The sequence below is a fragment of the Narcine bancroftii genome, chromosome 1 (assembly GCF_036971445.1).
Source record: "Narcine bancroftii isolate sNarBan1 chromosome 1, sNarBan1.hap1, whole genome shotgun sequence".
Taxonomy (NCBI): domain Eukaryota; kingdom Metazoa; phylum Chordata; class Chondrichthyes; order Torpediniformes; family Narcinidae; genus Narcine; species Narcine bancroftii.
The window spans coordinates 488,967,964-488,993,562 of NC_091469.1; the positions used below are offsets into that span (position 1 = coordinate 488,967,964).

At 41.5% G+C, this 25,599-nt stretch overlaps 1 protein-coding gene across 3 annotated transcripts in view; it reads right to left on the minus strand.

The window, feature by feature from the left end:
- The window catches only part of cpsf1 (cleavage and polyadenylation specific factor 1), a 118,293-nt gene that overhangs the window by 77,458 nt on the left and 15,236 nt on the right, over nt 1–25,599 (minus strand). Inside the window, exons 4-10 of one of the 3 annotated variants that reach the window (XM_069915090.1) lie at nt 21,995–22,128; nt 20,361–20,441; nt 16,715–16,866; nt 13,947–14,093; nt 10,192–10,331; nt 3,764–3,874; nt 2,691–2,784 (exon numbers count right to left, since the gene is read on the minus strand). In XM_069915090.1, the coding sequence (XP_069771191.1) occupies nt 2,691–2,784; nt 3,764–3,874; nt 10,192–10,331; nt 13,947–14,093; nt 16,715–16,866; nt 20,361–20,441; nt 21,995–22,128 (859 nt within the window). The other 2 variants (XM_069915091.1, XM_069915092.1) reach the window with 2 other exon arrangements.

The window sequence follows — 25,599 nt, forward strand, 5'->3', positions numbered from 1 at the left end:
AATCTCACCTTCAGCACTGGGCCCATAGCTTTTTATGCCTGGACAATTCTCATCTGGACACTTCTTGAATAGTCAGTTTCTGCTTCCACTATTTTCTCTTATAATGCTTTGGGTGAAAAAGAACACATTGAATCCCCTCTAAACCTTTCCCCCCCTTATCCCCCCCCACCCTAAATCTGTACTTCAAATTTTATGCACCTCAAACAAGAAGATAATTTGATGTCTCAATCATGGTTCCTCTTAACCTCCTCTGCTCCAGGGAAAGCAGACCAAGCCACGCTCTCCTGATCTCAAACTTTCCAGACAACATCCTAGTGAATCTCCTCTGCACCCTCACCAGTGCAATCATATCCCTCCTATTGTGCCAAGACCAGAACTGCACCCTAACCAACAGTTTGTGCAGTTGGAGCATGACATCCTAAATGGCTGCCCGATTTAGGCAGGCATACTGAAGGCCTTCTTCGCCACACTATCTACTTGTGCTGCCACTTTCATGGAGTAACAACCTGAGTTTCAACGTGGACAGGGCGAAGGGAGATGATTGTGGACTTCAGGAGGACCAGGAACAACCCCCTCCACTACACATCAACAGCTCTGTAGTAGAGTGGAGAGCACCAAGTTCCTTGGAGTTCACTTAAATAGCGACCTATCGTGGAAACTCAACCTCTCCTCACTAGTCAGGAAGGCGCAACAGTGACTGCATTTCCTGAGAAGACTGAAGCGGGCAAGGCCACCAGCCACCATTATGTGGCTTTTACAGGAGGGCACGCAAAATCATTGAGGATCCCTTCCACCCTGCACACAGCATCTTCCATCGGAGAAGAGATACAGGAGGATCAGAGCCAGCACCACCAGGCTGAGGATCAGCTTCTTCCCATGGGCAGTGAGAATCCTGAACAACCAAAGGAACGGCTCACATTAACCATCTGAGACTCTCATTTGTACAAAATATATATATTTGTCCTGCATATTGTTTGTCCGTATGGGTGTTATGTCTGGTTGTGTGTCTGTGTGTTTTTGCACCGAGGACCAAAGGCGGCAGTTTTGTCAGGTTGTACTTGTACAATTAGTGACGATAAACTTGACTCTGACCTTGTAGTCCAAGGCCTCACAGTACAGTAATACTCCCTGGGACCATGCCATTCAAATACCTGCCCAAATTTGGAAATTAATTTCCAAATTGTATCACTTCACACTTGTCTTTTATCATTAATAAAACATGATACCCCTCATGTTTAACTGTTCTGTCTTCTGCATCCTGCACTTTTGTTGTACTATGGCACGATCTGCTGCACTTAAGTACAAGTTGACTTGTTGGATAGTGCGCAAAAAAGCTTTACACGCAGCTCAATCTACTTAACAATAAGCGATGCAACTGTCCGAGTTGTTCCATCAGCCGCCCACTTTCCCAGCTGATCTCGATCCTGTTGTACCTTTGGCCGGCCATTCTCAACCTTTATTTGGCTATGGCCTCATTTAGGACTCAGCTTAAAGTTTATAGGCCCCCATTTTCCCTGTGAAGAATCTAGATTGAAGTAAAACAGGAAAGTCTGCAGACACCGTGTTGAAGTAAAAACACAATGCTGGAGAAACTCAGCAGGTGTAGTTTATATAGCAAAGATAAATAACAAGGTATGAAGGGCTCAAGTCCGAAATGTTGGTTATTTACCTTTACTATATAAAGTGCACTGTTTGGCCTGTAGAGTTTCTCCAGCATGGTGCTTTTATTTTAAAGCAATCTAGATTAATTGATTTCTTCCATACTTCTTTGCTACCAATTACATAAAAAAATTTTATGATTTCAGTTTGTGGCCTTTCCCCTCTCCTCCACCACCCCCCCCCCCCCCCACCTTTTTAAATGTGCTGAGGCCTCCGTTCAGAAGGGCTGCTGTAAACAGCCACCTTCATTATCCACCATACTACCAATTTTGGTGCAATCTGTAAACGTACAAATCATGCGCCTTTCATTCAAATTCTTAGTGTATGATAACAAATAATAAACTGTCAAGCACTGATCCCTGTGAATCACCAGCTAGAAAGCAAAATCCTCCACTCCAAGCCCATTTTATATTCAATCTGCCATCACCCCCTAGATCCCACATGATCTAATTTTCTGGACTGCCCTCCCATGCAGAACCACGTCAAAGTCCATGTGGACATTATCGACCACCTCCCCACCATTCTTGTCAATCTTCCTCAAAAATGTAAATCAAATTCAAGAGACACGACCACTCATGAACAAAAATATGCTGACTATCCCTTTCCATGCAAATAAATCCTGCTCCTCATTTATTCAATTTGTACTCTGGCAAACTATTTACAGGAAGAAACTGCATTTAGGACTCACTGCATGGTGTCTTATCTTTAAATTATATGAAAAGTTTTTGGGGGGGGGAGCATGAAAGACAATGTTAACAATGTAAATTATTGCATGTCATTTTAAGTAACAAGGCCACAGTTTGGCAAGTGCATATTGAAACGGAGAGCAAAGCTAATACGGTAAAACTCCTATTATTCATGCAAATGGAAAAAAAAATGGCAGAAAATGGGTAAAAAAATACAGAGGTTTAAAATTGGAACACCGTTATTTGCCCACATCATGCAATCTCGAGCTATCGGAAAACTCACTTTTCCAGCATCTACCAATTCCTACAGGTGCCAGATACCAAAGGGTTTACTGTAATACTTACATTTCACCTCCTTTTAAGGAAATAACCATCTTATCATAGGACACAAAGGCAGCCTGGGCACAATCCAGCGTAATCTTCACTCCGTCCTGAATCCCTAGAGGATATGTACACAAACAGAGTCAATACAATGGTTTCTGATACCTGGTACAAACGCACCTGCTAAAGTCCCAGTCACGATCAATCTTTCCCACAGTAATAATTATCAATTTCTAATAATTATCTTGGTACAATCAGTCATTCTTAACTCAGAGCCTATTCATCCGTAGTAACTGGTGATCCAGATACTAACCAAAGGCATTCAAAGCAGGAGGGAAGGGAGAACAATGCACAGCTGATGATAAAACCAGGGAATTATTAGCCTGATGAAGTGTCAGGCCATCAGATTTCCGAATAATTAATGCCTTATTTTTCATGCTCTACTATTTAAATTTTTTAATTTATTTATAGTAATGTTTTAAGATGGTTATAATATGAATGTTTGCACTTATAATATGAATGTTTGCACTCGTTCATGTCAATAAATTCTGATTCTGAAATTATTGTGTTTATAATTAAGAATGACTGAATGTCTTTAATATGTTCAATATATTCATACTCAATGAGAATGTGAGAAGGTTAGAAAAAGGAGAAAAATAAAGAATTATACAGTTTAAAACTTTCCAAACTAACTCAACTTCCAAACTTTAGTTTTGCAAAAGAGCCCTAACCAGAAATGTTTACTGTCCACTTCTGTCCATGCCCATTGTCTGACCTGCTGAGTCCCCTCCAACTTGAGTTCCAAAGCAGTCAGCAATAACACTGTTTTAGCACAAGCAATGGGGACCGGGGTTCAAATCCCGCGCTGTCTGTGAGGAGTTTGTATGTTCACCTCATTACTGCTTGGGTTTTCCCGAGGGCTCCAGTTTCCTCCCACCATTCAAAACGTATCGGGGGATTGTAGGTTAATTGGGTGGCACGGGCTCATGGGCCGAAGTGGCCTACCACCGTGTTGTGTGTCCAAGGCCCCCCCCCACCACCCCCCCCACAACAACTCCCTGAGCAGGGAAGATAAAATGACAAAAGTGACAACTTACGGAGCGGGAAGGATGTTGTACCATTGGTCAGGCTGTTCAGGGACACGCCGTAGGGCGGGACACTCTGGTTGAGGTACAGCAGCGAGTTCACAGCAAAGATGACCACACCACCTGTAATATGGAGGCAACAATAACAGAAGTGAGTTTACAAGACGACACAAATAACAGAAAGAAGTGGAAAGTGGCATCAAGTTTACGTTTATTTGTCACATCACATGTTGTGCAGCAAGAAGGGTTCTTCTGCAAGCAGTCGAACAGGTTAGTCTTTCAGACGTATAAAGTAGAACAATTCTAGAGCAGGGAGTAACAATGAAAAAGATCAATTATCACCAGGTAGAGGCCACATGAGAGCATTGCTGTGGGGTTTCCCCACAACTCGTACCGTACAGTAAACTACTTCTGTCCCTTTTCCAAAGACTCCACATTCTTCCTGTAATGGGGTGACCAGAATTGTACAATGCGCCAAGTGCAGCCTAGCCAAATGATCCAATATTCTTTCAATGTTGAAATCGAACCCACATCCATCACTTCCGCTAGCAGTTTGTTCCACATTCTGAGTGAAGAAGGTTCCCCCTAATATTCCTCTTAAGCATTTCACCTCTTATTCGTAACCCATATCCACTCATTCTAGTCTCACCCAATCTCCATGGACAAAGCCTGCTTGAATGTACCCATCTATACAGCTCCACAAGTCTTCCCTCATTCTCCGATGCTCCAAGGAATAAAGTCCTAACCTTTCCCTAATACTCTGCTCCTCAAGTTCTCCTCAACGTCCTTAAAAGTGTTTTCTGCACTCTTTCGATCTTTATTGATATCTTTCCTGTACAAATACTCCAAATTGGAGTTACCAATATTTTATACAATTTCAATATAACACCCCAACTACTGTGTTCAATACTTTGATTTATGAAGGCCAATATCTCTCTTCACGACTTTATCCACCTTTGATGCCATGTTCAAGGAATTAGGTATCTGCATTCCCACATCCCTCTGTTCTACTGCACTAATGTTTACAGTTTGTTCACCTTAAATTCCAGCTCCCATTTTGAAGTTTCTTTTTCCATCTAATCCCAAGTTTTGAAAGCCTTCCTCATTGCCCACTGTTCCCCCAATCTTAGCACCATCCATAAAGTTGTGATCCAATTTATCACATGATCATCAAGCTCGTGATGTAGATGTCAAACAACAATGGACCCAGCACCCGCTGATCCCTGAAGTACATCACTAGTCATAGGCCTCCAGTTAGAGGTAATCCTCTATTATCACTCTCTGGCTTCTCCTGCAAAACCAATGTCCAATTCACTTCACTACCCAATCCTAGATAATAAGCGACTGAATCTCCTTGACCAACTTTCCATGTGGAAGGTCTAAGTACAGTCTGTGAAGGCAACATCCACAGCCTTGCCTTCATCAATTTTCCTTTCAACTTCCTCAAAAATCTCTACAACATTGGATAGACATGACCCTGCACAAAACATACTGACTATCCCCAATCATAAGCTTCCAGAAGGCGTGACACAGGCTACCGTTTAAAACTGAGCTCTTTTCACTTCCTCCCAAAAATAAGCAGCACGTCTCTAAGCATTAGGTTTTATCTGCCACAAATTTGCCCCATGCTACCTCTATCTCCCTGAAGTCTAATACTGTCCTCCATTCACTACATCTTTGGTTTATGTATCCAGACCACCCTTGCACCAGTCTCTGGAGGGAATCCACTGTTCACTTCCTTTCAGTATGAAAGGACAGTTTTAACCCAGCCATTCTCAACAGGGGCCTTGTGGGGGACGGGGGGGGGGGGGGGGGGGGGGGGGAAAGAACAGTGCATTTTAGTAAAAGCCTTGAGTTTTTTTTTGCCTCGCGTAATATAAATATTTGTTTTTATGTAGTCGGTCGGAGTACGGAAGAAACCAAAACCTGACTGTTTCACAGGGAAAGTGTCCATAAACTTTGAGCAGAGACCTAAAAAGATTGAAAGTGGTTGCTTGAATCAATAGGTTTCCTGTCAATTGTCCAATTCTCTAACCACCCTGCCTACTTTTCCCTTTCAGTCCACTACCTTCAATCTCAGATACAAGGCATCTTAGCAAATGCCTTTTGGAATTCCACATTTAATATGTAATCTGCATTTTACTCATCAACACTGGTTTTGTCAGACCATCTGTGAATCTATGAATGTTTGAAAGATCATGATCTGATTCTCTGCAATTTCCTCGTTCGCTTCCCTCAGTAACATGAGATGCATTCTGTCTGGAACAGGTAGTTTAACTGCTTTAAGTGCAACTAGTCTTTTCAATCTCCCTCCTCTTTATCAGTGTTTAGCCCATCAGGAATCCCAATAACATTTTCCTCAGTGAGATTCCAGCACACATCCTTTCTTGCTGAGACCCTTTCCTTGAGCTCTCTTTGTCTCTCATTCCCTTTTCTTTTGGGAACATTTTCTAATCAGCCTGGTTTTAATTCACGCTAACAACCTGACATCTGTCACATGCTCTTTTCTCTGACTGACTCTGCAGCGCTTTTGTTTTTAAAAATGGGATCTGGAATTGATTCAGGAAATGAAGCCATTTGTCTAGCGATTACCTGAAGCTGATCGGTTTCAGTTTCCCAGAGCAACAGCTGTTAGACTTTCACACCTATCTACTTGCCATCTGTGAAGTTGGTGGTTTATTTTTAACCCGAAAATAGTACAGAGTGAATGGCTGACTAATTTAAAATGATAAAAGCCCAAGCAACCCATGCAATACATGAGCAAAGAAAAAAGGGCAAGATTGGGGGGAAGAAAGATTAGTTGCATGACCCCAAGTCATGAACAAATAAAACAAGCACAGAGATCAAACCAGAAATTCAACACCCTAATGTGCACAGATGGAATTATTTCAAAGGTGTGCAGTCACGCCACACATCATGAATAGTGATGGACAATTAATCAGATAACGGGAAGAGGAGACTCCAAGAAGATCATCAACAATGACAGGCACAGCACGCGAGTGCTAAAGACAAGGCATCTGCAACCACATGCAGCCAGAAGTGCTGAGTGAATGATCTAAATTGGCCTCCTACCAATTTAGATTATATATGCAATGCATCTGAAAGAACAAGTCGGAGGCTAGGAATCCTGTGGTGAGTCACTCACTTGCTAACCCCACGTAGCTTGCCTACCATCTACAAGGTTAATGTCAGGGGTGTGATGGAACTCTCTCCACTTCGTGGGATACATAACGATGAGGAGTAAAGATAGAGTAAATACGAGCAGGCTTTTTGCACTGAGGTTAGATGGGATGTAAATCAGAGGACGTGAATTAAGGGTGAAAAGGGGAAAAAAATTAGAAGGGAATTTCTTCAAGCAGAGGGTGGTGGGGGTGTGGAACAAACTGCCAGCTGAGTTGGTGGATGTGAGCTCAATTTTAACATTTAAGAAAAATTTGGAGAAGTATGTGGATGGGAGAGGTAAGGTGGGCTATGGGCTGGCTGCAGGTCAGTGGGATCAGGTGGTGAATCTGTAGCATTTGTTGCCACAGACAGTTGTGGAGACCAGGTCATTGGATGCATTAAAGCAAGATATTGACCGGTTCTTGATTAGCCAGGGCATCAAAGGTTATGGGGTGAAGGCCGGGCAGTGGGGCTGAGTGGGAACATGAATCAGATGATGAGTAAATGGTGAGGCAGACCTGATGGCCCAAATGGCCCTATTTCTGCTTCTCTGCCTTATGGAATAAGACATTGGAGGCCTGTTTCTGTGCTGTAATGTTCTATGGATGAGTACTGCCACTTTGGTCAAGAGCAGGACATAACAGCTCCCTTGATAGGTGTCCCATCCACAACCATTCACTCACTCCACCAGCCACACAGACACAGAAGTTTGGACGTCTACAAGATACACTGCAGCAACTCGCCTAGACCCCTCAGACAGCACTTTCTGAACCCATAGCCTCCAACAGCTTGAGGTCAAGGGCAGCACAGGGAAACATCACAACCTGGAGGCTGCCCTCCAAGCCACACACCCTCCTGTCTTGGTCATATATTGCCTTTCCTTCACCATCACTGGGTCCAGCATTGTGAGTGTCCCTACGTCTCGTGGTCTGCAGCAGTTTGAGGCAGCAGCTCTGCATCATCGTCTCAAGGGAAATGGAACGCTGGCTCAGTCTACGAACCCCACATCCTCTTGCATAAATTTTTAAAAAATTCTTAGAAATCAATCTTCCTTTATTTTCACTGTGTCATGTGCGAACAGTGAATATAGTTTACAAGACAACGCTCTCGCTACAGTCGTGAGATTTGCTCTCAAGAAGTAGCAGTCCCACCAAACTATTCCAATAAAGATGCCACCTCTTGTTCTCGGATTTCAAGGACGTGAGCTGTATGGTGGCTGGTGAAGCCAGTGTGAAACCTGCATTCTCCCCATGAGAGTGGACGAAAGAAAGAGGGTTACGAGGTAGGAAGGGTTTTGTCATTTTTTGGGTAGGAATATCTAGGTCGGCACAATATCGAGGGCTGAAGTCCCTATCTGTGCTGTAATGTTCTGAGTGGAACAGATGAGGGTAGGGTATGGCAGAACACAGTATAGTACAGCACAGTACATACCATTTGGTCGACAAGGTTGTGCCAACCTATCTATAACTAAAATAAAAACTAAACCCTCCCTATAACTCTATTTTTTATTTAAGAGTCTCTTAAAACCCTCCCCATAGTTCCAGTCTCCTCCACCACCACCCCCAGCAAGGCATTCCAGGGCTCCTGTGTGCTCTCCCGAAGCCAGTCTTCATGAATGGACCTCACACAAATAAAATTACATTGCCGTTGCTCTTTACTAACTGATCTCTGTAACTCTGCATGGAATGTGTAGCTGGACGACTTACAAAATAAAGTTTCTCACTGCACCTTGCGACATGTGACAACAACAAACTTCTCTCTCATTTCTGTCCTGGAGCAGTTATGATCCAACACATTGCCTATCGTTTCCCTCCGTGCTTGCTGTCTGACTCACAAAATTCCCTCAGCAATTTTTGGATTTTAATTTAAAACAAGCAGAGACAACATGGTTTTATGCTTTTGAGTTTTTTTTAAAAAAAGTAACAAAGAAAGCAAATAGAGGAAAACCTTGCTGATTTCCAATAGGGGTGTCACAGTTGGTGTCGAGGTTAGTGCAACTCTGTTATGGGACCAGCAGTTCAAATCCTGCGTTCTAAGGAGTTTGTACATTCTCCCATGACCGTGGTGGGTTTTCCTTGGGGGCTCCAGTTTCCTCCAGCATTCAGAACATACCATGGGCTGCAGGTCAATTGGTTGAAATTGGGTGGCACAGGGTCATCATGGGCCAAAATGGCCTGTGTCCAAATTTTAAATATTTTTAAGGGTTTAGACATTTAATATAGTGACCCATAAAATTTGTTGAATGCTAGAAAAATAGATAGGTTGGGATGCTGTGAGGAGGTCACAATGAGCCTGCAAATGGAGGGGGCAAGAACAAGGAATTTCAGAATAAACGGTTGTCCACTTCCACTCTCTTAAGAAAGTTGTGAATCTTTGGAATTCTGTAGCCAAGAGCTGTAGAACCACAGCCAATGAATGAACTTCAGGCAGGGACGTACAGACATTTCAACTATAGGTGGGTAACGGAGTATGGAGAGTATGGAAAAGTGGTGCTGGATCCGCCTGAGCAGTGAACCAGGTTTGAGGGACTGAATTCATTTTGTTCTTATTGGTGCAACTCTAACGCAAGGAGCTTCACATCATTTGAAGCATCCTCTTGAGTGCCACCCCCATTCATCACCCAAAGCACTAATTCCCTCCACCCTGGTTAAAGTGGTTGCAGTTCTGTATCATGCATAAAATGCACTGCAGTTGCTCACCTCGACTATTTGACAGCACCTTCTAAACACAACCTCTACTACCAAGAAAGGTCAGGAGAGCAGCTTCCCACCAAGTCACACATCATCCTGACTTGGAAAACATTACCATTCATTCATACCTGATGGGTCTCAATCTTAGAATTGCACTCTCCCCACCCCCAAAAAAACCTTCACCAGATTTTTAATTTTAATTAAACATACAGGCTCTTCCATGCTGCCCAAATACCCCAATTAACCTACAAGCCCCGTACGTTTTGAAGGATGGGAGGAAACCAGAGCAAGCAGAAAAAACCCATGCAGACACAGGGAAAATGTACAGCAAACTCCTTACTGACAGTGCCGGATTTGCACCCAGGTTGCTGGTAACATTGTAAAAGAAATAGAAGATCTGCAGTAGTTCAAGGCGGCACCTCACTGCCCCACTCTCGAGGGCAATTAGGAATGGGCCATAAATATTGGCCTTCTCGATGCATCCCACGTCCTCAAAACAAAATTACAATAAAATTAAAACCACGTACACAAAGCTACGTACTCAACTTCAACAGCACCATTCATTCTCTTGCTTGATCACTTGCTTACCTATGGGCTTTGGAACGGCCAGAGCCTGGGTACAATCAAACGGTAGGTTGCTCAATGACCATATGACAGGATGAACCTTCTGCATGATATTTAGAGAGATGGCCACAATGCTGCAGGTGTCTTGTCGTACGGCCACTCGACTACAGACAAAGGAAGAAAAGATACAGTGAAAAAGACATTTCTTACAGCTCCTTCAAATATTTCTGCTAAAGATTATCAGAATGAGCAAGCAAAATAAATAATTTTAGAAGAGCGCCCAAAGGTTATTAAGTACAAACGAGCTGAGTTGGAGTTTACAATTTGTGACTCAGAAGCGCAATCCCATCTTCCAACACTTGAAGGCTTGGGGTCTTCAAAAACCATGTCCAAACTTTGTGAATGTGGCAACAGTTTCTATCTCCACCATCATTTCAGGCAGTGAATTCCAGACATTTGCAAACAACTCCAATTCCTCCTCAAAACTTACAAGTTTCTCATAGTGGCAACTGTCCATCTCTTGGTTGAGAGAAGGCTAAAAAAGGGCAGGAAAGATGTAGAGGCTTTGGAAAAGTGCAGAGAGGATTGATCAGGATTCTACCAAATGAAAGGGCATGAGTCATGTGGAGAAGTTGCACAAACTTGTTTATTCGAGAGCTGAGGGATAGCCTGGTAGAAGTTTATAAAATGATGACAGGCATAGGTAGGGTAGGTGGTCAGAATCTTTTGACCAGAATTTTAAAAATGGTCACTTACTAGAGGACACGAATCAGTGCCTATTTGGAGCACTGATGGACAGAGGAATCTTTAGGTGCAAGTGTATCCTATTGACATCCACAGGGCAGCACATGCACGCATCAGAAAATATTGCAGTCAAAGCTCTCGCAATCGAAATGGACACAAAATGGTAATATTAGATTCAGTAGTTAAATGAGAACATAGAATTGTGACTTGGAATTGTTACGGGGTATTTTATTATATATGAATAGGTCTTTAAAAGAGATAGATTGTGTAGGTCATTTCACAAACAGACTAACATTTCACATAAGACATCCTCCGTTAAAATGCAAGAGCTATGCATAAGTAGAGACTTCATGTCCACAGTGACTTTACAGAAACTTTGAAGGATGCCTATGGAGATGTCACAAGTAGGTGTTAATTGGACTAATATTGTGGAGTAGAGGACAGAGAACCAAGTTCCCCAGTGGCAAGCTTGTTAAAACCCCATTTTGAAGATGGGTTGCAAGTTCTGAATTCAGCCTGTTCAAAACCCTTGTCGTCCTTACAAGAGGAAACGCCTGGCTAGAGCGTTTCTCCTGAAATAAGGGAAACAAGAGGAACTCTGTGGTGACCTGGAAGAAGAGGTGATCATTTGGAAAACCCATGATAGGGCAAGTTTCTTCAGCAAGACACTGAAGTGGCTGATCAGAGGAAATCAGTTTGCGGGTGTCCAATGAGCAACAAATCTCTCTCTGAAACCAACAAGAACCTTCCTGAGCGGTAACCATTTACCTTTAAGCACCAGAGCCTAATGAAAGTTCATAAATGTTAAATCTGTGCACAGCATAAGAATTGCCTGATAATGGTGAACTTGGAGGAATGCGAAGTGAGATTGGACTGTGAATCAAAGAACTTTCCTGAACATATACATGTTACTAACACCTACGCTTAGAATTAGAAGGGGGTTAAGTTAATAGTAAGAAGTTAGAGTTTGATCCTGTTTTTATGATTAAAGAAAATTAAAAACAACTTTTGTTGAAGTAACCATTTGTCTTGGTGAATTTCTACTGCAAATGGGTTTTGGGGTCCTCTGGACCCGGAACAGAATAAAAACCCTCCCGATCCGACAAAGCTTCAAGACCCAAGTTGTCAAGCTAAATATCTTCCCTGTTCGTTAAGGAATGCGACTGCTCAATTAAGCCAATCAAAGCAGGATGTGGTTTGCATCAGAGGACTCTGGAACAAAATCAACGTTACATCTTGTATAAATTATAGCAGGAGGTTTGAACTATCCACTGACTTTTAAAAGGTCAACATCATTCTGGTTTCTGCATGGGGTCAAAGCTGAGCAGCAATTTCTCGTTTACTGAAATTCATGACTCCAAGATACTCAGTGAAATCTAACGGATTCTGAAAAACATTCATCTTAATATATCCTCTTGAAATCCCTATTTCTAACTCCCTCTTGTTAGTACTCATTCCCATTTCCAATTCTGCAAACTCCATTATCTTCTTTCTTTGCCATCCTTTAATTAGCAAAATCTCACTTTCACCACGTCTGCACCCGTGTGAGGCTTTTACAGGGCAGCAGTGAAGTGTGTAACTCAGCAATTACAGCTTCTGGCCAATTAAAAATCCACATCTGTGCCTATATTTCTGAGAATTAATTGCCACTGCTAAAGCTGCGAGCTGCAACTGAACTCCAGAGAACACAGATGGGTGAACTAACAAGAGCTCAGTACTGCAATGTGTCTAAGGATCCACTCCAGTCCAATCTACCTTGAACCTTGCAGCCCCAGTTTTGTTTATAAATGTTTCATACACAAATTGAGCAGTGGAGGAGAAAACTATGAAATTATTCTTAAATGTGTCAGTTCTCCTGCTCAGGAAGATTAAGACAACACTGTTCACACTCAAATGAAATGGCTGAAGATTACATTTTAAATTTAGACGTACAGCACAGTAACAGGCCCTTCCGCCCCACGAGGTGCCGCCGCAAAGATTTGCCAATTAACCTACAATTCCCATACATTTTGAAGGCTGGGTGGAAATCAGAGGGCAGGGAAATTTAGACATATACCCTGGTAACTCCCTTTCGGCCTATAAGCTCAGGCCGCCCAATATCACCCAATTGACATACAACCATCGGTATATCTTTTTTGAATGGTGGGAGGAAACCGGAGCACCTAGAAGAAGCCCACGCAGACACGGGGAGAACGTACAAACTCCTTACAGACAGCAGCGGATTTGAATCCTGGTCGCTCTCGCTGTAAATAGCATTGCGCTGACCGTGTCGACCCAATGAAGATGGAATGAAGCAAAGAGAATGATTAACAATAACAAAAGCAAATTAAGATTAAGCAAATAAAAACCTAATGACCTGGGGAAAATGTCTTCAATAATATATGACGGTCTCTGAAAGAGACGGAATATAGATTATCACACTAAATCTGAACCTGTCTTGTCTTCAGTCAGAAGCTGCAGTTGATTACTTTCCCATTCATGTTTATCATGTCTGTCGATGCACAGCCAGATGAAACATCTTCCGTGAACCACAGAGCACTCACACACCGTATAATAATCATATGCATACTTATTAGTGCCCGCAACCCAGGCTCAAATCCAGCTGTCTGTAAGGAGTTTGTATGTTCTCCAGGGATTTCCTCCAGGCGTTCCAGTTTCCTCCTTCCCTTCAAAACATACTGGGGTATTTGGACAGCAAGGGTTCGTGGAGCTGGAAGGGCTTGTTACCGTGCTGTATGTCTGAATTAAAAATTAAATTAAATATTGGGAATAATTTCCTCAGTTTTATTTACAAAAGTCCCAAGGTTACAGGATACCATAATCAATCTCACAGCCTACAGGAAGAAGCTATTTCTCAGCCTGTCCTTTCTAATGTCAAGCTCCTGTACCTCCTTGCTGATGGTAGTGGGTCAGAGATATTGTGATGGTAAGGATTGTCAATAAATCTTTGAGCCTTATTTAAGCAAGGCTTCCAGTGATTGTCGTCAATAAAGGAAATTTCATGTTTCCTTTCCAACAGAGCAGTGTGTACGTACCCAGGCCACGTCTGGTTCGGTTCATAGAGGATGAGTAGAGTAGGTTCATAGTAACCATACAGGAACTGCATGTCGATCACATTCAGTAACTTCTCATCCAGCTCTCGAACGTCAATGATATAACTGGGAAGGAAACTCGATTTCTGTCTGTGGATGCATGAGTGCTGATAAGATCATGGCAGCAATTAATGCAACATTACAAATCCCCTCCACATTAGGGGCAAGACACAAGAACTAATTCCACTAGCAGAGAAACTTAAGATTTCAGTAAGAAATTGGCTTCATGCTGCCTTAGGAATTACAAATACACATTAGAATTAGAATTGCAGGGTGTGACAGATAATGTTATATTTTATATAGTATATGTTTTAAAGAAGATAGATTGTGGGGTTTTTTTAAGTGTGGGTCACACACAAACACTTCAACACAGATCTCATTTAAACTGCCAGAGCTCTGCTCAAGCCAGACAGTCCAGGCTCCGGGTGCCTTTGCAAAAACTTTGAAGAATGCCTGTAAGGACTTCACAAGTAGGTGTTCATTGGACATGTTGTGGAGTAATGGATTCTTGTTTTGGAAAGCAACAGATGAACGGACTCAAAGATTGGGTCCGGTGCCTCAGTCTGTCTGAATGCAGTTTGCCGTTTTAAGAGGGTCATGTGGTCTATCAGAGAGAACGAGCGAGATAATTCAGTTCCACTGTTCAGCAGCAGCAACTGGGACTGGAACAGGACAAGCTGGCAAACTTGTGGAAAAACCCCATTTTGAAGACTGGTTGTGAGTTCTTAGTTCAGCCTGATCAAAGCCCTTGTGGTCCATACAAGAGGAGAGGACTGGCTGTAGAATGGTTCACTTGAAATAAGGGAAACAAAAAGGAACTCTGTGGTGACCTGAAAGAAAGAGGTCATCATTTGGAAAACCCATGATGAGGCAAGTTTCTTCAGCAAGACCCTGAAGTGGCTGATCAGAAGGAATCAGTTTGTGTCCAACAAGCAACAAATCTCTGAAACCAACAAGAACCTTCCTGAGCAGTAACCATTTACCTTTCAAGCACTAAAGCCTGGTGAAGATTCATAAATGTTAAATTCTGTGCACAGTATAAGAATTGTCTGATACCAGTGAACTTGCAGGAATGAGAAGTGAGATTGGACTGTGAATTAAAGAACTTTTCTGAATTTACACACACATTATATACACGAGCACTGAGAATTAGAAGGGGTTAATAGTAATAAGTTAGAATTTGATCCTGTTTTCATGTTTAAAGATAATTAAAAGCAACTTTTGTTTAAGTAACCATTCGTCTTGATGAATTTCTATTCCTGCTGGGTTGTCGCTCTTCTCCGAGAATCTGAATCTTTGCTATGATTCCTTTTTCCATAATTTGAGACCTCATTAGCTCTAAAACATTCAGCTCCAGAAAACCATTAACTATACACTCCATAAATTTGTCTTCCTAATTTGTTTTACCCATTCTTTATATAGATTGACATCTCACATTGTGATCCTATGATCCTTGTCCTATATTTCTAATTTCATGTCTTGCACATGCCCTATGGACATCAATAATTTGTGACCTTGCTGTTTCTACTTGATTTCCAAGCCAAGATTCTTCCTCTGCTGCTTTTATCCCATCTTTTACTGCCAAAGCCACCCCACCTCTTCTATTTACCATATATGGCATTGTACAGGAAGACTCATGCATAGGACAACGCCGGAATTTTCTCCTAAAATGTTGGTTTTGAGTGATACTCTTTGAATAAGATTATCCCACACCACCACCACCACCCCACCCCCACAAAAAAAATCTGGCACTTATCACTGTTAAAAGAAAATCAGACTATTTTAACAAAAAATTGTAATTTAAAGGTTTTAATTTTATTTGGACATTTGAAAGTAAAGTATTGTCGGCTCCTGTAATAGGATGACTAAAGCCTGCAGAGAGTTGATGCCAGTCTGACCAGGTGGATGTCCCCCGTGGAGGAGCGCTGAGATTTAGCAAATAGCTATCGGGGTACACGCAAGATTGTGCCGGAGCTGGTAGGAAGATGGCGGTGGTGCGACTTCAAGTTAAGAATTTTAGATTCTTTGTATAGGACAACCCCAATTTTAAGGTGAAAATTTTAAGTTTCATGGATCATCCTATACAATGGCATATACAGCAAGTGCCCCAGAATACTTAATTTCTAATCTTGCTTACTTTGTAAGCAGGTCTCTCCAATGGCTATGAGTTGTGAAGACAAGGATGGTCAGGTTGATCTGAGTAGGCATATGAGACTGCAGGATGGCCATTGCGGACAGAGTCAGGGCGCTCTGTGAAAAGGTCACCAACTCTGTGCTTGGTCTCACTGCAGAGGAGGCCATATCAAAATCACCTAATGAAATTAATGAGGCTGGAAGAGGTGCATACAAACCTGGTTGTTTACGTCCCTGGATGGTAATGAGAGAGGAAGTGAAATAAGTTTTATTATAAAATCAGAGTTTCAGTATTGGAGCAAAATCAGCTCCTTCTTGATGGGCTGTTATGGATTTTTTCAATGCACGACTATTTGCTTTGGTGAAGAATCAAAGACATCATTCATCCCTTAATCACACAGGCCATTTGTGCAATACAGCCTTCTGAAGCCTACAAACCTTTGAATATCGCCTTAAAACAACCGGTGCGCACTGATATGGGAGGGGAATTGCAAGCAAGAAACAGGAGTAAGGAAGTGGAGGAACAAAATGAAAAGGTCAATAAATATTTTACACATGCAGCAATTAAAAAAGCTTACCCCTCTCCCATAACCCCATCTTGTTCATCACTTAAGGTATCCCTCCGGAAAGGCAAGACCACCAGCTGTGTTCCATAGCTCAGCATCACCGCACAACGTCCGTCTGGGTCCACACGCACAAGGGGAATGTGAACATTTTGCACAAAACCATCCTGTTGAGAATGCCAACAACAGAAAATAAGGCCTCATTCCACAAATCCCCAACATTTTGGGGGAAACCTCCTTACAGCTGGGAGCGTGCTACCGAACAGAACGGTTCAGGCACAATCATTTTGCTAAGATATGGTGAAAGGGTTCGATGCTATTGAGTGTTGGAACAGCTGGGAAAGTGGTCTTTTTATACTATCACATTCTGTGAAATAGGAACCTCTTCAGTCTCATGTTACATCATTGCTAATTAGCTCCCAAGTTCCACAGCATGCTGGTGGTGATGCCAGCAGATTTCCACTCTCCTGTGTGGAGGAATTCCTCCTGGTCACCGCAAGCATAATCTGGTAAACATCTGTAAGTGACTTGTCTTGGTTGTTCCAGAATCAGAGTTCATTATTATGAACAAGTCATGAAATTTGTTTCGCAGCAGCATTACAGGTGTAAGTATTGCTATAGATTATTTTGAAATATATAAATTAGTGCAAAAAAGAAAGTAAATGAGGTAGTGTCGATGGCTCATTATTCAATCAGAAATCTGATGGTGGAAGGGAAAAGCTGTTTTTGTACTTTAATTCAACCTTCTGTACCCCTTCCTGATGGCAGAAGTGTGAAGAGGGCCTGGTGAGGGTTCTTGAGGATAGAGGCCTCTTTCTTAAGCCACCACCTCTTCTAGATGTCCTTGATGGAGTGGAGAATGTTGTCCGTGATGGCGCTGGCCGAGCTCACAATGCTCCGTAGCCTTTTCCTGTCCTGAGCATTGGTACCTCCATACCAGAGAGAGATGCAACTAGTCAGAAGGCTCTCCACGGAACACCTGTAGAATTTGCCAAGAGTCTTTGGTGACGCACCGAATCACCTCAAACTCCTCACAAAGTCTAGCTGCTGGTGAGCCGCCTTCACGAGTGCCTCGACATGGAGGGCCCAGGACAGGTCCTCGGAGATGCAACGGCCAAGAAAGCGCAACAGGGCCTATAAATCCTAGGACGCCTGAGGAAATTTGTCCAATCAGCTGCATCGCTTCAACAACTTCCACAGGTGCGCCACTGAAAGCATCCCATCAGGGTGCATCATTGCGTGAGACGGGAACTGTTCTGCCCAAGACCACAAGAAGCTACAGAGGGCGGTGAATGAGGCTCAGGCCATCGTACATACCCCCACTCCTCTCCATCAACTCAGGCTACAAATGGCACTACCTTGAAAAGCAGCCAATATATTAAAAGACTCACTCCACCCAGTCTCACTCCTTTCACACCCTTCCCATCAGGAAGACGATCCACAAGCATATCACATAACAGCAGATTCAAGGACAGTTGCTTTCCTGGTGTCATGGCCCTCCTGAATTAACTCTAAAAGAATAAAATTATATTCCCTTTGCTCCATACCAACTGATGATCAAGTGATCAGTGGGGGAATCAGAAGTGGAGGGGATGAGCAAATTTAAATTTCTGGGGGTCACTAGCTCAGAGGACCTTGTCTGGACCATCACGCTAATTCCATCACGAAGAAAGCATGTCAGCGCCTCCGCTCCTTCAGGAGTTTGTGGAAGATTCATGGGTCATTGGAAACCTTGGCAAACTCCTCCAGATGAGTAGTGGAAAGTGTTCTGGCTAGCTGTATCACAGGCTGGCATGGGAGTACAAATATCTCAGAGCAGAAAACTCTGCAAAAGATATCAAACACAGCCCAGTACATCACAGGCAAAACTCCCCTGACCATCAAGAACATTATGGGACATTGCAGACAGAGAGTAGCAGCAATCATCAGGGATCCACACCGCCCAGGAGACGTTCTGTTCTTGCTCCAGCCATCAGGAAAGATATAGGTGCCACAGAACTTGTATCACCAGGTTCAGAAACAATAGCTACCCCTCCACCATCAGACTCTGAATAACAGATTCATTCAAAGACTCATTTAAGGACTCTTAGTTTGGTCATTATTTATTGTTGAATATTTATTTTTCTGCACTTGTACACTTTGTTTTAATTTTTTTCTTTTGTATAAATTTCTTTCTTCTTGAGCAGAGTTTTTCATTTACCAGCAATTAGAAAATCTGACTGTCCCACAAGTAAAAGAATCTCAGGGTAGTATGTTCTCTTGCAACAAAATTGAACTTTGGCTTAGAACTTTGAAGTTGCCTTGATTTCCTTTTGTAACTCTGCACTTTAGTCCTGATTCTTACTGGTACTATGTACCAGTCGCATCTATCACTGCATCTTTGTACATTTGTCAATAAACTTGAACTTAACCTTGTTCAGGACCAATGTGCATCTAATCTAGCCAACCCACCACAGGTGTTAATTTTCCTTTTATCAACCCCACAGTTAATCACTTTACTCAATAACACCTTTGTTGACACAAATCTTGAAGAATTGCTGCATTGGTTCTGCCATTCTTTCTCCAAACGTCGTAAATGGAACATAAGAAATAGGTCCAGGGGAGGACATCCAGCCCATTGAGCCTGGTCTATGAGATCATGGCTGATCTAATGATAGGCTTATCTCCACCTACCTGCCTTTCCCCGTATCTCTCAATTTCCCTACTATGTAAAAATCTATCCAATCTTGTCTTAAATATATTTACTGGGGTTGCCTCAACTGCTTCACTGGGCTGCGAATTCTAGAGATTCAATGCCCTCTGGGAAAAGCAGTTCCTCCTCATCGCCGTCCTAAATCTACTACCCTGAATCTTGAGGCTGTGTCCCCTAGTTCTGGTCTCCCCTATCAATGGAAACAACTTACCTCCCTCTATCTTATCTGTACCTTTCATAACTGTTTGTTTCCGTAAGAATCCCATCTTATTCTTCTAAATTCCAGCAGGTACAGTCCCAGACAACTCAATCTCTCCTCATAGGCTAACCCCCTCATCTCTGGAACTCCATTCACACCACCTCACAAGGTGCAGAAAAGATTCACAGGAATGGTTACTGGGTCTGGCAACCTTGAATTACAAGTAGAGGATGGGACTTTTCTCCAGACCGTAGGAGACTGAGGGAGGAACTTATGGATGTTTATTAAATCATGAGGGTAAACTGTCAGTCTTTTGCCCAAACTCGGAACATAAATTTAAGATGAGAGGAAAAGCTTTAAAAAGGACCTGACAGGCAACTTTTTTGACAGAGGGTGGCAGGTACATGGAACAAGCTGCCGGACGAAGTGGTAGAGGCGGGTTCAATTGCAACATTTAAGAGACAGATACATGGATAGGAAAGGATTAGAGGAATATGGGCCTATCACAGTCAAATGGATAGACAACTTGGTCAGCATAACAATGTAGATCATAGGACCTATTTCCATGCCGTACAATACCGACTCAATCTTCCATCTTCAATCATGAAACATAACTGCCACCTAACCTCTGTGCCCTGTTTGTTTAGCGACCCCTGGTGATGCCCTGCTTTACACTTCATTACCTTTCTCAATTAAAGAGGCAAAGAGAAAATAAAACACAAGGATAGAAAGATCTTGCCCTGCTGTAATGTTCATGAAAGAAATCCTACCTTCAACTCAGGCTCTTCGAAATAATGCAGCGAGAGTGTTTTTAGATCATGGGTCCCAGGATCATATTCAACGACAGAAAGCTTTAAATTAAGATACAGTATTTGTTAGAAACAAGTTGCTCCAGCAAAAAAACACTAACTGTAAAATGTGATTTTCTCTGTTACATCCATACAATCAATCCCTCTCATTATCTTGTATGTCTTTATTAGGGTGGCGCGGTCACCAGAGTGATTAGCGCACGCTGTATACAGCACCAGTGACCGGGATCTGGGTTTGAATCCCACACTCTCTGTAATTTGTATGTTCTCCCTGTGTCTGCAAGGGCTTCCTCCAGGTGCTCCAGTTTCCTTCCACCATTCAAAACATACCAGGGGTGCAGGTTAATTGGGTGTTTCAAGCAAGTGTTAAAGGTTTCATTATTGTCATGTAATACTACATTTAGAATGCAACATACATGAAATTCTTTAACTTTGTCTACTGTCAGGAAGACAGAGTCACCATTTTGTCCAGTGCTCCTCACAGAAATGAGGCCCCAGCAAGAAACAAACTTGCAACCCAACCCCTGCTTTATAAGACCTGTGCTCTAACCACTGAGAAGTATGGAAGAGGTATAGGTCAGTGGGATTAGGCAAAAAAGATGGTTCGGCAAAAAATTAGAAGGGCTGAAGGGACCTGTTTCTGTGTTGTAATATTTTGTGGTAATTTGGCAGCATGTGCTCATAGGCCAAAATGGCCGGTTACCGTGGTGAATATCTTAATTTAAAAATTTAATGTGATATGCGCTACCTCGGTTGGAGAGCATTGCCTTATGAGGACAGGTTGAGTGAACTTGGCCTTTTCACCTTGGAGAGATGGAGGAGGAGGGGTGACCTGATAGAGATTTACAAGATGATGTGAGGCATTGATCATGTGGACAGACAGAGGCTTTTCCCCTCCCACTGAGGCCAAAATAGTAACATGGAGGGGCATACTTTTAAGGTGCTTAGGAATGAGTAGGGGAGAGATGGATATTTTTCTACACAGAGAGTGGCAAGTGTTTGCAATGTGCAACGGTGGTGGAAGTATGTACAGTAGAAGCTTGGGAATTGGGTCGGTCCAGGTTTTTGGATTTTCCGGATTCTTAAGCAGTACTTTTAAAATTCAAATTTAAGGAGGAATAAAGAGATGAACAGGTATATTTTGATAGTTTATTCATTAGCAAATACAGCACGCTTCATTCAAAGAGTAGGACACAAAATTATAGCGTTGTCACAGTTTGATTGTTTCAAAATGGCAACCACATGGTCACTAGTTGCCACTGTGCATCTATGGCGCTTTCAAATGCATGCACAAAAAAGCCCACTAAATTTTAAAAGTTTAAGAGTTTTTGAAAGTTCAGATTCCCTGGTTCAGATTTCTGGCATCTGGATTTTTGGACTCGTACTGTACAATAGGATCTTTAAGAGATTATTAGACAGGTAGATGGAACTGAGAAAAATGGAGGATAATGCAACAGGCAGTTGTTAGAGTAGGTTATTAGGTTGGCAGCACTGAGGGCCAAAAGACCTACACTGTGCTATAAATTTCTATGTTCTATTAAGCTCAAATCATAAACAGGGCCTCTACTCCACACATGCATGCACACACATCTTACCTTAGCATCTTTGAAACTGAGTAGGAGTGCGTCCCGTTTCGAGCCTGCAAGCTGGACACTCGCGATGGACATAACATTACCAAACAGTGAAAAAGATGCCATCTGTTCCAGCTTTTCTTTACGACCTTTAACCTCTAGAGAAATCAGGAGACTATGATTGACAAATATAAACAAATCTGATTCCTCCTGTCCTTTTACATGCTAATGCAAGATAACAAACTACCCTTTCCTGCTTTGTGCAGTTTAACCATTTGCATGCCAGCCACTCTATCTGGTCTCAAGCAAACGTCTGACAAGACATGTGAACATTTTCAAAACTGTCCAACTTTCAATGCAGTAAAGTGGTCTTTATAGTGTTTCCCTACAGAGCCCAAGTGCAGTCATTTATGACCTTGACATCAAAGGGACTTACACCTGCCTGTCACCTGTAATTCAGTTCTTTCGTCTGTGTTTGGTCCAAGATTGCATTGACAATGTTAACATATCTTGCACTGTACTCATTGAAATACAGAGGATGGGGGGGGGGGGGGGGGGGGTGGGAAACGACATTTCAGAAGCATTTCGAATGAGGGGGGGAGGGAAGGAAGGGGGGAAAAAAGGCCACTGTGTACAGTTAAGAGGGAAATGTTTGTCTGTATTTTGACTGATATGGTTCATAGTGTGAAAAATTAAAAAAATTTTTAAAAAAGAAGCATTTCGAATGCTGAAAGGTCTGGACGACTAGCGACTAGATGTGGCAAGAATGTTTCCCATGGTAGGGGATTCTATGACAAGAGGGCATAACTTCAGGTTAAAAGGGCATCAATTTAAAACAGACATGCGAAAAAATGTCTTTAGGTAGAGGGACACAAGTCTGGAACATTTTGCCACAGGCAACTGTGGAAGCAAGTTCATTGAGTACATTTAAGGCAGAGATTGGCAGGTTATTTGATTAGTCAGGGAATCGGGTTACGGGGAGAAAGCAGGGAGTGTGGTTGAATGGGTGGATGTATCAGCTCATGTTAAGAATGGCGGAGCAGACTCAGTGTGCCTACTTCTATATCATGTAATCTGGAACAGAACAATCCTAGCAAAATTTTAAATGAGCAACGGTGAACAAGTTGTTGATGAATCAATGCTACAATTTGGCACATTCTATAACATTTTCCATCATTTTGTGGAAAATAAATATATTGGGGGAGGGAGGGAATAATTATCCAGGCTGGCAGACTGAATTTTTTCTGTTCTTTATGTAAATAGGTCAGATCTGAGCAATCGATCACTTTGCCACAGAGATGCTACTTTTATAAAAATTACAAGGACTGCCTACAAGAGCCAAACAAAGCCTCTGCTCCACCTCCTGGCCACAGAAACTCAACAATTCAGATGAATCCTTTTAAACTAAAACTTACCCGTTGCTGCAGGTAGGACTGAGGATGGGGATGTAAACTTCAAATGTAACATGATTTACTTTTAACATACCTTATTGAAAGCCAACTTCTTAAAATTAAAAGTCAGTATTATGTACTGGGGATAAATCAGGTAAATTGTTAGCTGGTCAAGTAAAATCAACTATGACTAAAAGACATTCGTAAAAAAGACGGTAGCATTGTGTTTCATCATGTTGAAATTAATAAGACATTTCAGGAATTCTATTCAGATTTATACAAATCTGAGTTTCCCGCAATTCTGTTTGTATGGATAAATTCCGGCAATGGTAAAATATTCATAAAATTTCTCCTAATGATCAACTAAATTCCAATTGGAAACTCCAATTTCAGAGATGAAAATTTTTAAAGCAATTTCTTCCCTTCAGTTTGGTAAAGCACCAGGTCTGGATGGTTATGCCAGTGAGCTTTTAAAAATGTTTTGCTAATATACTTATTTCCCCTCCACATCTGACTTGGTAAGGTATTTAGTGATTCTAAACCTTTTAGAACCTTGCCATGGACATTTTAATGAAGTATCAATTTCTTTACTTCCTAAAAAGGATAAGGACCTTTCTGATTATGCTTCCGAAAGAACAATATCGTCAATGAATGTCAATTCGAAAACTCTTTCCAAGATTTTAGCTAATAGATTGGAAAAATATTCTTTCTCAGATTATCGCTATAGACCAAACAGGATTTATAAAGAATCAACATTCACACTTTAATATCCGTAGATTAATTAATATAATTTATTATCCATCAATTAAAACTCCAGAAATGTGTAGTGTCATTAAATGAGGAAAAGGCTTTTGATAGAGTGGAATGGAAATATTTGTTTGTTTTGAAAAGATTTAATTTTAGCCTTGGTTTTATCTCTTAGATTAATTTGATTTATCAAGTTCCAGTCATTGCTGTAATTACGAATAATCAAAAATCTTCACTTTTTAGGTTATTTCGAGGAACTAGACAGGGTTGTCCTCTTAGCCCTTTATTATTTAACTTAGCTTTGGAACCCCTAGCAATAGCACTTTGGGATTCCAATGACATTTGGGGAATTAATAGAGGAGATAGAATCTTTATATGCAGATTATCTTTTAGTATATACTTTAGATCCTGAGACATCTATTCCTCCAATGTTCCTTCTCTTCCCAATTTGGTAGCTTCTCTGATATAAATCGAACCTTTAAAAGACCAAATTATTCCCAATACACATGCATGTACCTGTCTATAATCATATACATTTTAGAGTGGTTAAAGACCATTTTACCAATCTTGGGGTTAAAATTACCAAAACATTAAAAGATTGATACAAATTTAACTTTCTTCCTTTGATAGATTACATGAAACAATCTCTTTATAAACTGTCTCCATTGGCTTCATCTTTAATAGGCCATATTAATGCTATTAAGTTGATAATCTTACCCAAATTTTTGTATATATTTCAAGCAGTCCCTGTTTTTATTCCAAAATCTTTTTTTGACAATATTGATTCTAAAATATCTTGTATTTGGAATAAAAAGAATCCCAGATTGAGTAAATTCCATTTGCAGAAATTAAAGAAAGATGATAGTATTGCTTTGTCTAATCTTAGGCTCTATTATTGGGAGTTAACATCTGCTAAATTATTTTCTGGATCTACTATTCTGATAAATTTGAACACCCTTACTGGGTAGATTTGGAACTGAATTCCATGCAGAGGTATTCAGTAATCTCCTTACTGGGAGCAGCTCTTCCTTTTACACTTGCTAAGATTAATAGATATACCTTCAATCCAATACTTAAACATACATTACCAATTTGGTTTCAATTTCAAAAGTCCTCAAATTTTATTTTTAGATATTTCCAAATTAGAAATTTTCTGAATACTTTACTGCCTAACTTTCCAACATCGCAATTGTAAAGGTTCCTTTACTGCCACGTAACACTACATCTTGAACATAACATCCATGAAATTCTTTCACTTTGTCAACCATAAGGAAGACAGCGCCCCACACAGAAGAGAACCCAGCGAGGAATGAACTCATGACCCCTGGTTTACACAACCAGTGTTCTAACCACTAAGCTATTATTTATAAGTTATTAAGATTGCAATCAAATTCTAATGACAAAACTAAAAGGGCCTGGAAAGAGGAACTTCAGATACATCTACCAGAGGAATTATGGGAGAAGATTTTTGGATCAGTTAATACCACTTCA